General features: G+C 37.0%; 1 protein-coding gene and 1 long non-coding RNA gene across 3 annotated transcripts; one reads left to right on the top strand and one right to left on the bottom strand.

The window, feature by feature from the left end:
- Nucleotides 1–4,678: 4,678 nt before the first annotated feature.
- Nucleotides 4,679–8,665, bottom strand: LOC6650860 (pyruvate kinase). Its single transcript, XM_047009321.1, has 3 exons — nt 8,491–8,665; nt 6,588–6,757; nt 4,679–6,534 (listed from the first exon to the last, which is right to left on the bottom strand). The coding sequence occupies exons 1-3, from the start codon at nt 8,663–8,665 to the stop codon at nt 4,708–4,710; spliced, it is 2,172 nt and encodes a 723-aa protein (XP_046865277.1). The 3' UTR covers nt 4,679–4,707.
- A 1,586-nt stretch (nt 8,666–10,251) lies between these two features.
- LOC111519497 lies at nt 10,252–11,057 on the top strand. 2 transcript variants are annotated; one of them, XR_002724392.2, is made up of 2 exons: nt 10,252–10,482; nt 10,809–11,057. It is a non-coding gene; the product is annotated as an uncharacterized LOC111519497 (long non-coding RNA). The 2 variants fall into 2 exon arrangements; XR_006953757.1 differs by having other exon boundaries at nt 10,774–11,057.
- The last annotated feature ends 1,249 nt before the right edge of the window (nt 11,058–12,306 follow it).

The following is a 12,306-nucleotide window of genomic DNA, read 5'->3' as shown; positions in this document are numbered from 1 at the left end:
ATGAAAAAGCTCAAACTAAAATACAGACAAAAAATTAATTGAAGAAGGTAGCTTAGCTTTATACACAACGAAACAACCCCAACCCGGTGGAGGGTTTTATTTGCACAAGGTGCCAGCTATGCCCCGATTCACAGACAATGTCGTCAGGGATGAGTTGGAAGCAATCCAAGTCCAAAACGTATTCAGCGGTTTCGTTGTAGATGATTGAAAAGTATAGCGCGAAGAGAAGTGACAGAAAGATGAGGAGAGATAAGGTGAGAAAGGTTGTTAAAAGATTGGCAGAGAACCTATCTAGTAAGTTAGTAGAAATGACTTCGCCGTTGACAAGTTTATGGAGAACGAGAATGCCAAAAACGAGCCTACGGTTGTAAAGTGAAGGAAGATTAAGAGGATTAAGATTAAGATTAAGAAGAAGTCTGTCAGAATAAGAAGGTAGGCGAAGACTCGGGTCCCAATTAAGACCGCGTAACGCAAACTTAAGGAATTGCTTCTGTACCGATTCAATACTACGTTGGTGAACATCATATTGGGGGTTCCACACTGGCGAGCAATATTCTAGAGCAGGGCAAACTAACGAAGTGTATAAAACCTTTGTTACATAAGGATCATCAAATTTTTTAGCCCAACGTTTAATGAAGCCAAGAAGACTGAAGAAGAGATGTGAAAATTAAAAGAAAGTTTTGGGTCAAACATAACGCCTAAGTGTTTGAATGATGGTACACAATCTAACAGAACAGACTTGATAGAGTAATGTGCTAGGAACGGAGACAAACGACTGAATGTCATATAAGAATACTTTGAGGCATTAAGATGTAATTAACGTGGCACCAATCACAGAACGCATCGAGATCTGATTGCAAGTACTGTTTGAAAGAAGGATCATTATAGGAATAACAAGTCTTGACGTCATCCGCAAACATGAGCGCGCGTGAATGAGCCAAGGCCAAAGGCAAATCATTTATAAACAGTGTAAATAACAGTGGACCCAGATGACTGCCTTGAGGGACACCTGAGGTAACTCGAACAGTTTTAGATATTGAGGAACGAAAAGACATCTTTTGGGATCCGCCAATAAGATACGATTTTAACCAAGCCAATAGTTTCGGGGAAATGCCCCTAATGTTAAGTTTCGTAAGAAGCATAGAATGGTCAACCGTATCGAAAGCCTTACTAAAGTCAGTATAAATAACATCAGTTTCGAAAGCCATGGTGTACAAGGGTAGTCAATTCTAAAAGGTTGGTAAGCGACGAACGACCTTTCATGAAGCCATTCTGACAAGGAGAAATAATGGATGTGTGTTGCAGGGAAGAGGTAATAATTTTGTCAAGCAGCTTACGTGTTGCGGACTCATTCCAAACATCAGGAAAGCCACAAGTCTCACTCGCTATAAAAAATAACCCAGATAAAGGCTTAGATAGGGCAATCGAACACATTTTAAGGATGCAACTAGGTGTATTATCAGGCCCAGGTACGAAGGACGACTTTATAGATGATAAGCTAGAGATAATACAACCTCAAAGCGCACGTTATATGTATGTATGTAATTATTGTAGCATTGAGAATTTAAGAGACAAAATTGAGACCTCGCTACACAAAAATTTGCATAGTCGAGTCGCAAACCTGTTTTTTTAAACCTTTTAAAATACCTCGATTTAATGTTACGGAGATTAGAAAACCTACGTGTGAAACAGACCGGCGCACTGGAGACGGCTTGGTAAGAAGTCCTCTTACATTTTGATAATGAATGCAAGGACTAGACATATTAGTTTTTTGAAGTAGAAGTTGAATTAGGAACTAGGCCCTCTGGCTAAAAATTAGGGTCTACCATAGCTGAGAAATACTCATTTGGTATTGTAATTTTAAAAAAGGAAATTCCTATTTGAGGCCTAGAAAACTTAAACTTTGCAGGGTTATATTACCAATGTAAGCTGCCACAGACGACTCAGAAGTATCTGGAGCAGGCCTGAAGATAAATAATTGTTTGCGATGAGGCACTACAGTTAGTGAAGGCGGAGAAGCATTTGAATCCACAAGTGATTGAGAGCCAGCGAGATTCTGTAATTGATCAGAGTTCCCGTGAGGGATAGATTGAGGTACAGCAGGGCTTGTGCTGGCTACTTTAATCTGAAAAGAAAAGCATAAAGAGGGACAAAAAGATGGTGTAGGCGAAAGTAAGATAGAGAGTGCTAGCGACTGCTTATGAGGCAACTCAAGGGTACACTTCTTGGGCAACTTCTTAGAATGTGGAACGAACTTGAATTGTGACAATAAATGTACGCTAGTCACACTCGTTAGACAGCTGTTTGGCCAGTTTGTTTAAAGAAAGAAACTTTAAACGAAGATCCCTGTACATACGGCTAAAACCAAGCTGCTGGCTGGCACAAGATGGGCAAGTCCAGCGCATTAAGCCAAGCTCAGGCTTAGACACAGACAAACCAGAAAATTTGTCATAGTCGCGGCCGTCCAGGCCAGCACATTTTAAGTGAATTAGATTATCGCAGAGCCAACAAGATATTACTGTATACTGATCATCAAAACGAACATAATGCTTGCAAGTAGGTAGACAACAAGCCATTGAAAAGCCAAAAAAAAACAAAAAGCAAAAATATATAAAAATATCAAAGAAGCTAACATCGGCTATGCCAAAGTTTATATACCCTTGCAGTCCTTGGTAATAATAATTTTACATGTTCAAAATTTGTTTTCTGCAACTCAATTCATGAATATACAAACAAAACAATTTTACTCTCTATTTTACAATTATTTTACAATCACATATGTAAATTTCATAGCATACTCCGATTTTTATGAAAATGTTTCTTCTAGTTCTTCGTGAGCTATATGATAGAGTGGTCCGATCCTGATGGTTTTCATACTTTATTTTTCCCGGGTAATAAAAAACACCGAAAAAAAATTTCAGCCCGATAGCTCTTAAGACGGCTGAGTAAAATGCATTCGCACAGACGGACGGACGCACGGACAGACGGACAGACGGACATGGCTATATCAACTCAGCTTCTCATGCTGATCAAGAATATATATACTTTATGGCGTCGGAAACGTCTCCTTCTGTGCGATACAAACATCTGACAAATTTTATAATACCCTCTGCAAGGGTATAAATATATAGAAAATTAAAAAACACACCACTAAGGTAATTATTGATAATTACTTAATTAAGTAATTAATTTTTTTATTGATAAAAAAATCAATAAATACAAATAAAACAAGGAGACAACTAGAGTGCACAGCATAAGAAAGAGTGCAAGAACAGTTATAAGCCAAGCTATGAGAGGCGGCGTCACAAAAGTGATTACGAGGGAGTGAAGCTGAGCACAAGCACAAAGAAGAGACAACCAAAAAAAAAAAAAAAAAAAAAAAAAAAAAACACTAGCACTGTTGTTATGATCGGCGGTATGAGGGGAGCAACTGCAGAAGCAATGACGAGAGAAAAAAAAAAAAACAAAAACAGAGAAAATAAAAGAAAGTATATAAAATGCACCAAACACTAATCACGAAAAAAAACTAATTAATTTGGCAAATTAAGCAACTAAAACACAAGGGTGACAAGCAAACTACACCGGCGAAAGCGTAAACAAAACTAAGCACAATTAAAAATTGAGAGAAACACTAAATATTGATAAAAACTCAGGAGCAATGAAAAAACACGACCGTCAGAGAGAAGAAAAGCTTTTTAACACAATCCATTTAAAAACCAGAGGGCCGGGGCTAACTTCGACCGCGTCAAAGTTTGTATACCCTTGCAACTTTTTTGGTAACTCTTTCCTTACCTATAGCCATCAAAGTAATAAACCCACCCATATTAAATTTCACGACAATAGTTTAAAAAATAACGAAGTTATTAAGGAAAGTCACTGTTCGGGACTTTGCCGTTTGTATGGGAGCTATATGATATAGTGGTCCGATCTGGCTGAATCCGAGATATACAACCTGTGCACTATAAACAAGCCTACATAAAATTTTAGCTCTGTAGCTCCAACAGTCTAGGAGGAGTTTGCGATGATCCAGACGGACGGACATGGCTATTTGTACTCGTCTCCTCGTGCTGATCAAGAAAATATATACTATATATGGTCGGAGATGGTTTCTTCTATGCGTAGAACACTTCTGACCAAAATTAATATACTCTATTTGCAAGGGTATAAAAACAAAGATAAGCGCACAAAATTTAGGGTACATGATCTCAATACTATAAATTAAGACATGAAAACTTTTCACAAACAATATATAACAATCGGATGAAATCAGAATTTAAGGTCCAAAAATTTATGTATCAAAAATTTTTTGCGCCACTGTACATACCAGCGACGCCTCTATTTTGGTTATTTTCATTCCGATTTTAGTTAAATTTGGTATGTCGGTAAAAATTATTATCACAAAGTAGTGTGACAAATTGTGGGAGGCAAACGGCTCCCTGATAATGGGTGCAGAAGTGGGCCTAAACTTTCATAATCAGCGCGCATACATACTGACATTATGGTGATCAAGAATATATATACTTTATAGGGTCGGAAATGTTTTCTTTTGTTTATAAAGCCTATAACATACAGTTTGGTAAGTGAATATACAATTTTACCCTGTGGGTGCATGGTATAAAAAGTTTAAGCTGAGAGACTAATTTGCATAAAATAAGAAAGAATGACACTGAATAAAAAATTATTCACAAGAACAAATCGTTTTCTTCTTTATTCATTATCATGTAACTCTTCTTTGCTTTGTTTCAGTTTTGCTTTGATACAGTTTGATATTTGTTCTTTATTATATCGCTTAAGTTCTTCGTTGTTTATCTGTTTTGTTGTCTTTTTAGTTCTTTTCAGATAGTTTTCGCTTCTTTTTTCTGATGTTTCTTGTCCGTTTACTTTAGTGTCTGCGGCATTTTCTTGGTTCTTATATTTGTCTTTATTATCCGGGTTCTGTTCGGCTATTTTGAAGTTTTTCACTAAATCTTTTTTTTTTTTTCGTTTTATGGACAAGAGCCGGAATGATATTCTGTCAGCTTTTAGTGCATCTACGATTACGACGGTACCGCTTTTTTCACCCTCGAGCATTTGCAATTTGGATAATTGTTTGATGCCTGCTTGTAGAATTTCTTCAAAATCATTGGAACCATCTTTCATTTCTTTTAAAACTAATGGATATATACCACGGTAAATCAGTGTTTGTCGAGCTTGGACAGCTGACCCAGTCAACATGATTATGGGACAACTTGCCCGAAAGTGGCTAACTAATTGCGGAATTAGGTCACATGGACTAGCTATTAGTATGGCCTTCGCATCTCCTAAAAGGGCAGTTTCAGCAATAGCAAAAGACACAGTTGATAGTTGATCTGACGACTTGGTTTTCATGACATTTTTAACTTCATTTTGAATAGATTCATACCATAGAGCAGTTTCCACCTTACTGCAAATTCGAGCCATGCATTTTACACATTCGACAGGGTACATTCCTTTAGCTGTTTCACCGGATAACATAACACAGTCTGCGCCATCGAAAATAGCATTAGCCACATCAGAAGCCTCCGCTCGAGTAGGTCTTGGCTTGTTAATCATGGATTCCAGCATTTGTGTAGCACATATAACAGGTTTTCCGATTTTGTTGCACTTGGCGATAATGGCCTTCTGCGCTATTACAACCTCCTCAGTGAGTATCTCAATGCCAAGATCTCCGCGAGCTACCATAATTCCGTCCGAAGCAGTTATTATCTCATCTATGTTATGCAAGCCTTGTTGGTTCTCAATTTTTGCTATTATTTTGATGTGACTGCCGTTGGGCCCCAAAATCTGACGGATCTCGGCCAATGCTTTAGCATTACGAATAAATGAGGCAAAGATAAAATCCAACTTTTTCTCAACTGCGAATTTAAGATCAGATATGTCTTTTTCGGAAACGGTGGGAAGATCAATTGGCACGCCAGGTAAATTGACGCCCTTTCTTGAACCTAACAATCCGCCATTCGCCACATTGCAGATAATTATATCGTCATTGATTTGCTGTACTTTCAATAAAATAAGTCCATCATCTAAAAAAACATCATTACCAGGCTTGAGGATATCTGAAATACTTTTATAATCTACATAAATGAGATCTTTGGTGCAGTTGTTCTCTACTTCTTTGTTGGTCGATAAATGAACAATATCCCCCTTTTTTAGTTTGATTTCAGAATTATCCAACGCAATATTCCCAGTCCTTATTTCCGGACCTTTTGTGTCCAGGGCAATAGCCACGCTTTTATAAACACCCATTTCCTTAGTAATATGTGTTATTGCCTCCCTTATAGCCTGGATTGTGCTGCAATGTTCATGATGTGTACCATGTGAAAAGTTTAGCCGCATTATTCGCACGCCAGATTTAATAAGATTTATTATGCATTCTTTATTATTTGAAGCCGGGCCAATCGTGCACACTATTCCGCTTAAATGAAACTTTGATGCAGATGCATTAAACTTAAGGCGGGACCTGTAGTCCATTTGCGAATCAAATGGTCCCCGATCGACCTTTACTTTACCTTGCACCTATATTTTTTAGACTTCATAAAATATTGCATACATTAATTCTATATTCTTACCTTCCAAGATTTTTTTTCATCTGCGTATCTACAAACATTCCAAGAAGACCAAGGAGATTGCCTCGACAATGCAGTAAAGCAACCTGCATTGCGAGAATAAAAACTAGTAAACAGCAAAATTTTGAAAAAAAAAATTTTCGCAATCACACCAAAAAAATAAGTTGATAATACTCGTTAATACTCGTTTTCAATGGTAACAACGGTAGAAAATATTGTAAATTGAATTTATTCTCTGTGATTACTAGATTACTCAACTTAAATGTGATTCTTACAGCAGTACACAATCTGCGGAGTGGATTTAAGAGTTTTAAGGAGAGGATTTCTTGATCTGCCCAGTTGCAGATGGTACAAAACTCCAATGCGCAATAGTATGTTGAGTGGAGTAAGAAAAAAAAGGTCTTCTCCTTTTCGAATTCAAGATAGAAGTCTTTTTATACCCTTGCAAAAAGGGTATATTAATTTTGGTCAAAAGTGTGCAACGCATAGAAGGAAGCATCTCCGACCATATAAAGTATATATAGTCTTGATCAGCACGACGAGACGAGTTCAAATAGCCATGTCCGTCCGTCTGGATCAACGCAAACTCCTCCTAGACCGTAAGAGCTATAGAGCTGCTTTTGCTTTTGCATATAGGCTTGTATATGCTGCAGGCGTTGTATATCTCGGATTCAGCCGGATCGGATCACTATATCATATAGCTCCCATACAAATGGCAAAGTCACGAACAGTAACTTTTCTTAATAACTTCGTTATTTTCTGAGCTTTTATCGTGAAATATTGGTAAGTTAATTACACATAAAAACGACTATGCCAAATTTGATCAAGATCGGGTGACTATATCATATAGCTCCCATAGGAACGATCTTTCGAAAACACTGACTTTTGTCAATAACTTCGTTACTTTTGACGCGATTGGTTTCAAATTAAACATTTGTTAGTTTAATATATCTGTTAATGACTGTGCCAAATTTGATAAGGATCGGGTAACTATATCATATAGCTCCCATAGGAACGATCGGTGGAAAACTGTGACTTTGTCCAATAACTTCGTTATTTCCTATGCTACGATTGTTGGCCGTTCTTTCGCAAACATTAGCCTTTTAAGATAAAACGTTTTTCCACTTTGATGGCTATAGGTAAGGAAAGAGTTACCAAAAAAGTTGCAAGGGTATACAAACTTTGACGCGGTCGAAGTTAGCCCCGGCCCTCTGGTTTATATTTCGTTTTCATGAGTAAGAAGCTCTTCATGAGCCATGTAACAGAAGCTTTTAGAACATGTTAATGTAAATACAGTGGTAAAAATTCGAATAATCTTAAACAAATAATATATTAAATTTTAATAAATACAAAGTAAACGATGACGTCTCCTCATAACATACTCCCCCAATGAAGGATGAAGTATGACTGCTTCAATTTACAGAAATGTCATCTCTCAAAGGCAATGGAGCAAGTTTGCAGATTGGGCGGCGAATAATTCCTTTCTTGGTGCGAACATCGGCTACTCTGACCCTTCCATCTGCTCCAAGTATAGCTTCGACACGACCAGTAATCCAGCATTGCGGTGGAAGATTGTCTTCATGGATGAGAGCTAATTGATCCCTTGCTATGTTGTTTTCGGTATGCAACCACTTAGAGCCTTTTTGCACAGGACAAGGAGTCCCCAAGGAGTTCAGGCGATTCCTTGAACGGCAACCGAACCTGATGCGCCCTGAATCCAGGAATTGTGTGTGCACCTAAAAGTGAGTTGCACATGCTTGTTCTTCTGAGGTTAACGAAATATCTTTATTTTGAATTCCATGTATTTCATCCATTTTCCAAAACCTTTCTAATAATATGTTAAGGTCCTGCTGTTGCGTTAAATTACAAGTGTATTGTTGAGTTGATTGAGGTTCAGCAATCTTACCCCCGACAATCCATCCTAATGCAGTTTCCACTAGATGAGGAAGACCAACTCCTAAACTTATTTTACCAGTTTTAAGTAGATCAAACTCCTTTACGCTAAGCAATAGATCGACTTTTCCGGGCTTATAAAAGAATGGGTCGGCTAACTCAATAGATTTAGTCACGATAAACTCCATATTCCATTCATCTGGAGATATTCTTGAACGAATTTTGGTAGATACGCAATGTTTCATATGTGTACGTATTTCACCGATTTTAGCAATCTCATAATGATCGTAACGAAACGGAAGCTGAAGCCTTTTGGCTAATTCTTCAGTTATAAAGGTAAGCTCAGAGTATCAAGAATAAGAGAATCAAGTAATGCTCTTGCAAGCTGAAACCCACCATGTTTGTCTTGAATAAAAACTATTGCTGTTTGAAGTAATCCAACAAGGTAGCGAATTAAAAACTGGACAGAATCCTAACCTATGCTCAGTTGACTGACATTGAATGCATCTACTTTGGGCTGCAACAAATACTTTTGAAGTACTATGAATTTTGTCTCTGACGGGTCTTTCCTCTTGTCGGTTTCGCAGATACCCTTCCAAATACTGACAGTGTCGACTGAGAATTTGATAACAGTCGGCCCAGTCTGGCAATTTATCGTATTCTTGAACCCGATCGTATGCTTGTTTGGATTCAAGATCAATTTTTGACATAACAATGTGAATAAGTACTGTGTTTAATACATCAGCTTCAGACCCAAGAGACAACAATGATCCGCGGAGAGCTGAAACCGTATCCAAAATTGTACGTAGGGTAACAGCATCTGCCTTTGCTAGCATATGTTAAATAAACTTGAAATATGTTCTACGAAAATAAGAACTTTCTTGTCATATCGCTCGTTGAGGCGATCCAGACTCTTGGGATAATTTTCGTCTGATACTTGAAATGGTGAGATTACGCTTAGAGCTTGGTGAAATAGACAACTTATTATACCCTTGCAGAGGGTATTATAAAAGTGGTCAGATGTTTGTAAGGCACAAAAGGAGACGTTTCCGACCACATAAAGTATATACAAAATATTCTTGATCAGCATGAGAAGCTGAGTTGATATAGCCATGTCCGTCTGTCTGTCCGTCTGTGCGTATGCGTTCTACTCAGCCATCTTAAGAGCCATCGCGATTTTTTTTTTTTTTTTGGGCTTTTTATTACCCGGGTAAGATAAAGTATGAAAATTGTCAGGATCGGACCACTATATCATAGCTCTACAAGAAACATTTTCATAAAAATGTATCAAAATTGAAGCACAAGCAATTTAACACGTTTCTATGTGGGAACATGCCAAATGCATGTTTGGGCAGTTGGCATCATTGAGAGTATATTGTATGCCGCTACCACTTTTTGTGCCCTTGCTTACTTTTTCTAACTGGCTCGATTATTCTTATTCGGAGAGAGGAGCATGGAACACAGTCATATCGCAACACAACATTTGTCTTGTATTAATTAATAGTATAAAATCTATATATATAAAAGAAAGTCGTGTTAGTTCAAACACCTAAAACTCGAGATCTGCTGAACCAATCTTCATGGTTATTGATCCCTTTGGATTTGTTTGCCCCCGAATATTATAATACATCTTAAAAACAATAAATAATTGCCGGAAAACCCCTTAAAACAGCCAATTTCTTTTCCCTATACAAACGTTTTCTAACAGTCAATTTAAATAAAGTCAACTGTTGTTTTAATGTCATTGTAGTGCTCTGTAATATACAATGTGAAAACTAAAGTAAAAATTCGAATATTGTGTTTTGTGTAGCAACATATTAGAAATTCGAATATCGTGTGCAGTGTTTAGTAACCCTAATTGACTTAAAGTTGATAATAACAATAATAAGTGTCCTAATCATGAATTTTTTAATAAAATATTAAGTCGAATTACCAGTTACAGCAGTCTCCAAAGTAGATGAATGAACTAATACTGAAACAGGAGTGGGAGCACCTATCGCAGCAGGTAATCAAGCAGAAAAAGAAATTTGAGCACTTTTTGTTATAGCAGCTAATATTACTAAACTAACAATAATTATTATTTCAAATTCATTTTCCATAACTTCTAAATAAAAAACATAATTTCATCTACCATAATTTAATATTCAAGCTAATAATAAGGATACATCTCCAATTCGATTAGATAAGGTAGTTAATATTCCAGCATTATACGATTTTACATTTTGAAAATAATTTACTAAACAATAAGAAACTAATCCAAGACCATCTCATCTTAATAAAATTCTAATTAAATTAGGACTAATAATTAATACTATCTATATATATGTAAAGACGAGATGGGCACACTGATCTGAGATTGCCCCTATTTTGATGAGGCGTGGAGCAGCGGAGAGTGAGAGGCATCTAAGAGAGAGAGTCGAAGGGCAGTCGTCGTCGAGAACGGGCAAGATATAAACGGGTTACGAGAGCGTTCGGCAGTTATGAAATCAATTATTATTCTCAAAGAAATATACATATGTACTACACCTCAATTTAAACATTTCAGTTAATATTATATACAATAAACTATTACAAATATAATGTTAACCTCACATTTGGGGGCTCGCCGGTTTTGTTTGTGTTAGTGCAGGTGTAATGTGGAGAAAGTGATTAGAAAATGAAAATGTGGTTGTGCTGGAATTTAAAAAAACAATAAAGTTGTAAAGTTGCGGTTGATTTTGTAAAAGTTGGTACAAAACATCCAAATAAAAGTTGTACAGTTGTGAAAATTCCAGTAGTGCGCGGTAGCTTTTCTAAGAAATCGTTCTCGAACAGTCGATCAGTCGGCGCCACGAAGTCGCGAAAAACCGAAATGTCGCCACCATTGCGCACACCAGCGAAGTCGAAAAACGAAAAGAACGAAAAGAAGATTGTTGAAAAGAAGACCTTGAACGAAACGTTTGGTTTAGTGGAAGATGAAGAATCGATAAAAAACAATATGGAAGTGAAAGACGTTAGTGACGTAGAAAAAAGTGATCCCAGAGATCTAGATATAAAGATGCAACAGTTAATACACATGTTTTCTCCTAAAATCGAAGCAGATGAGAGAAAGTATGCAGAAGTCAAAATAAACCCTGAGCATTTCGAAAAAGTTGTATGTGTGTTTGACGGTTACAATGTACCGGTAGAGAAATGGTTTGAGAACTTTGAACAGAATGCCGAAGCTTACGAGCTCACAGACAAGCAGATGTATGTGCAAGCGAGAAATAAAATGAGTGGTGCGGCACAGTTATATCTCGAGTCAGAAACAGTGAGTGATTTTCAGAGTTTGAGACAAATGTTGTGTTGTGAGTTCGAGTCAAATTTGAGTAGCGCTGACCTACATCAACAGCTACGCGATCGTAAAATGCACAGTGGTGAATCGTTTCACGAATATATGCTAAATATGAGAAAAATTGCCAGTGCTGGAAAAATCGAAGACGCGGCGGTTATACGGTACATAGTTGATGGGCTTAATATTAAAAGCGAGTTCAAGTTCTCAATGTACAATTGTAAATCGCTAAAAGAAAGAATAAAAGAAAGAATGCAATATGGTGTATTCGAACATGTAAAAAAATTTGATAATATTGAGAAAAACAATCGAAAAATCACGTCTATTGCAAAAGTGGAAAACATTAAAAAGAAAGAATATTGTTTTAATTGCGGTTCCAGTGAGCATAAGCGTAAAGACTGTAACAGTGCGGATAGAAAATGTTTTAGTTGTAATGAAAGTGGACATATTTCAACTAATTGCCCCAGAAAGTTATCAGCTGTTCGTAAAATAAATATACAAAAACGGGTCAAGTCGGTG

Source organism: Drosophila willistoni, chromosome 3R, assembly GCF_018902025.1.
Source record: "Drosophila willistoni isolate 14030-0811.24 chromosome 3R, UCI_dwil_1.1, whole genome shotgun sequence".
NCBI lineage: Eukaryota > Metazoa > Arthropoda > Insecta > Diptera > Drosophilidae > Drosophila > Drosophila willistoni.
The sequence above is the reverse complement of the archived record's forward strand: the minus strand, read 5'-3'. Positions and strand labels throughout refer to the sequence as shown.

What these genes read in the sequence shown, in the direction of transcription:
- LOC6650860 (XM_047009321.1), bottom strand. Translation starts at nt 8,665, where the DNA reads ATGGAGTTTATCGTGACTAAATCTATTGAGTTAGCCGACCCATTCTTT. An exon ending in ATTAGGATGGATTGTCGGGG is followed by an intron (nt 6,758 to 8,490) that starts GTAAGATTGCTG and finishes AGTATTAACGAG; the next exon opens with TATTATCAACTTATTTTTTT. An exon ending in ATGAAAAAAAATCTTGGAAG is followed by an intron (nt 6,535 to 6,587) that starts GTAAGAATATAG and finishes TAAAAAATATAG; the next exon opens with GTGCAAGGTAAAGTAAAGGT.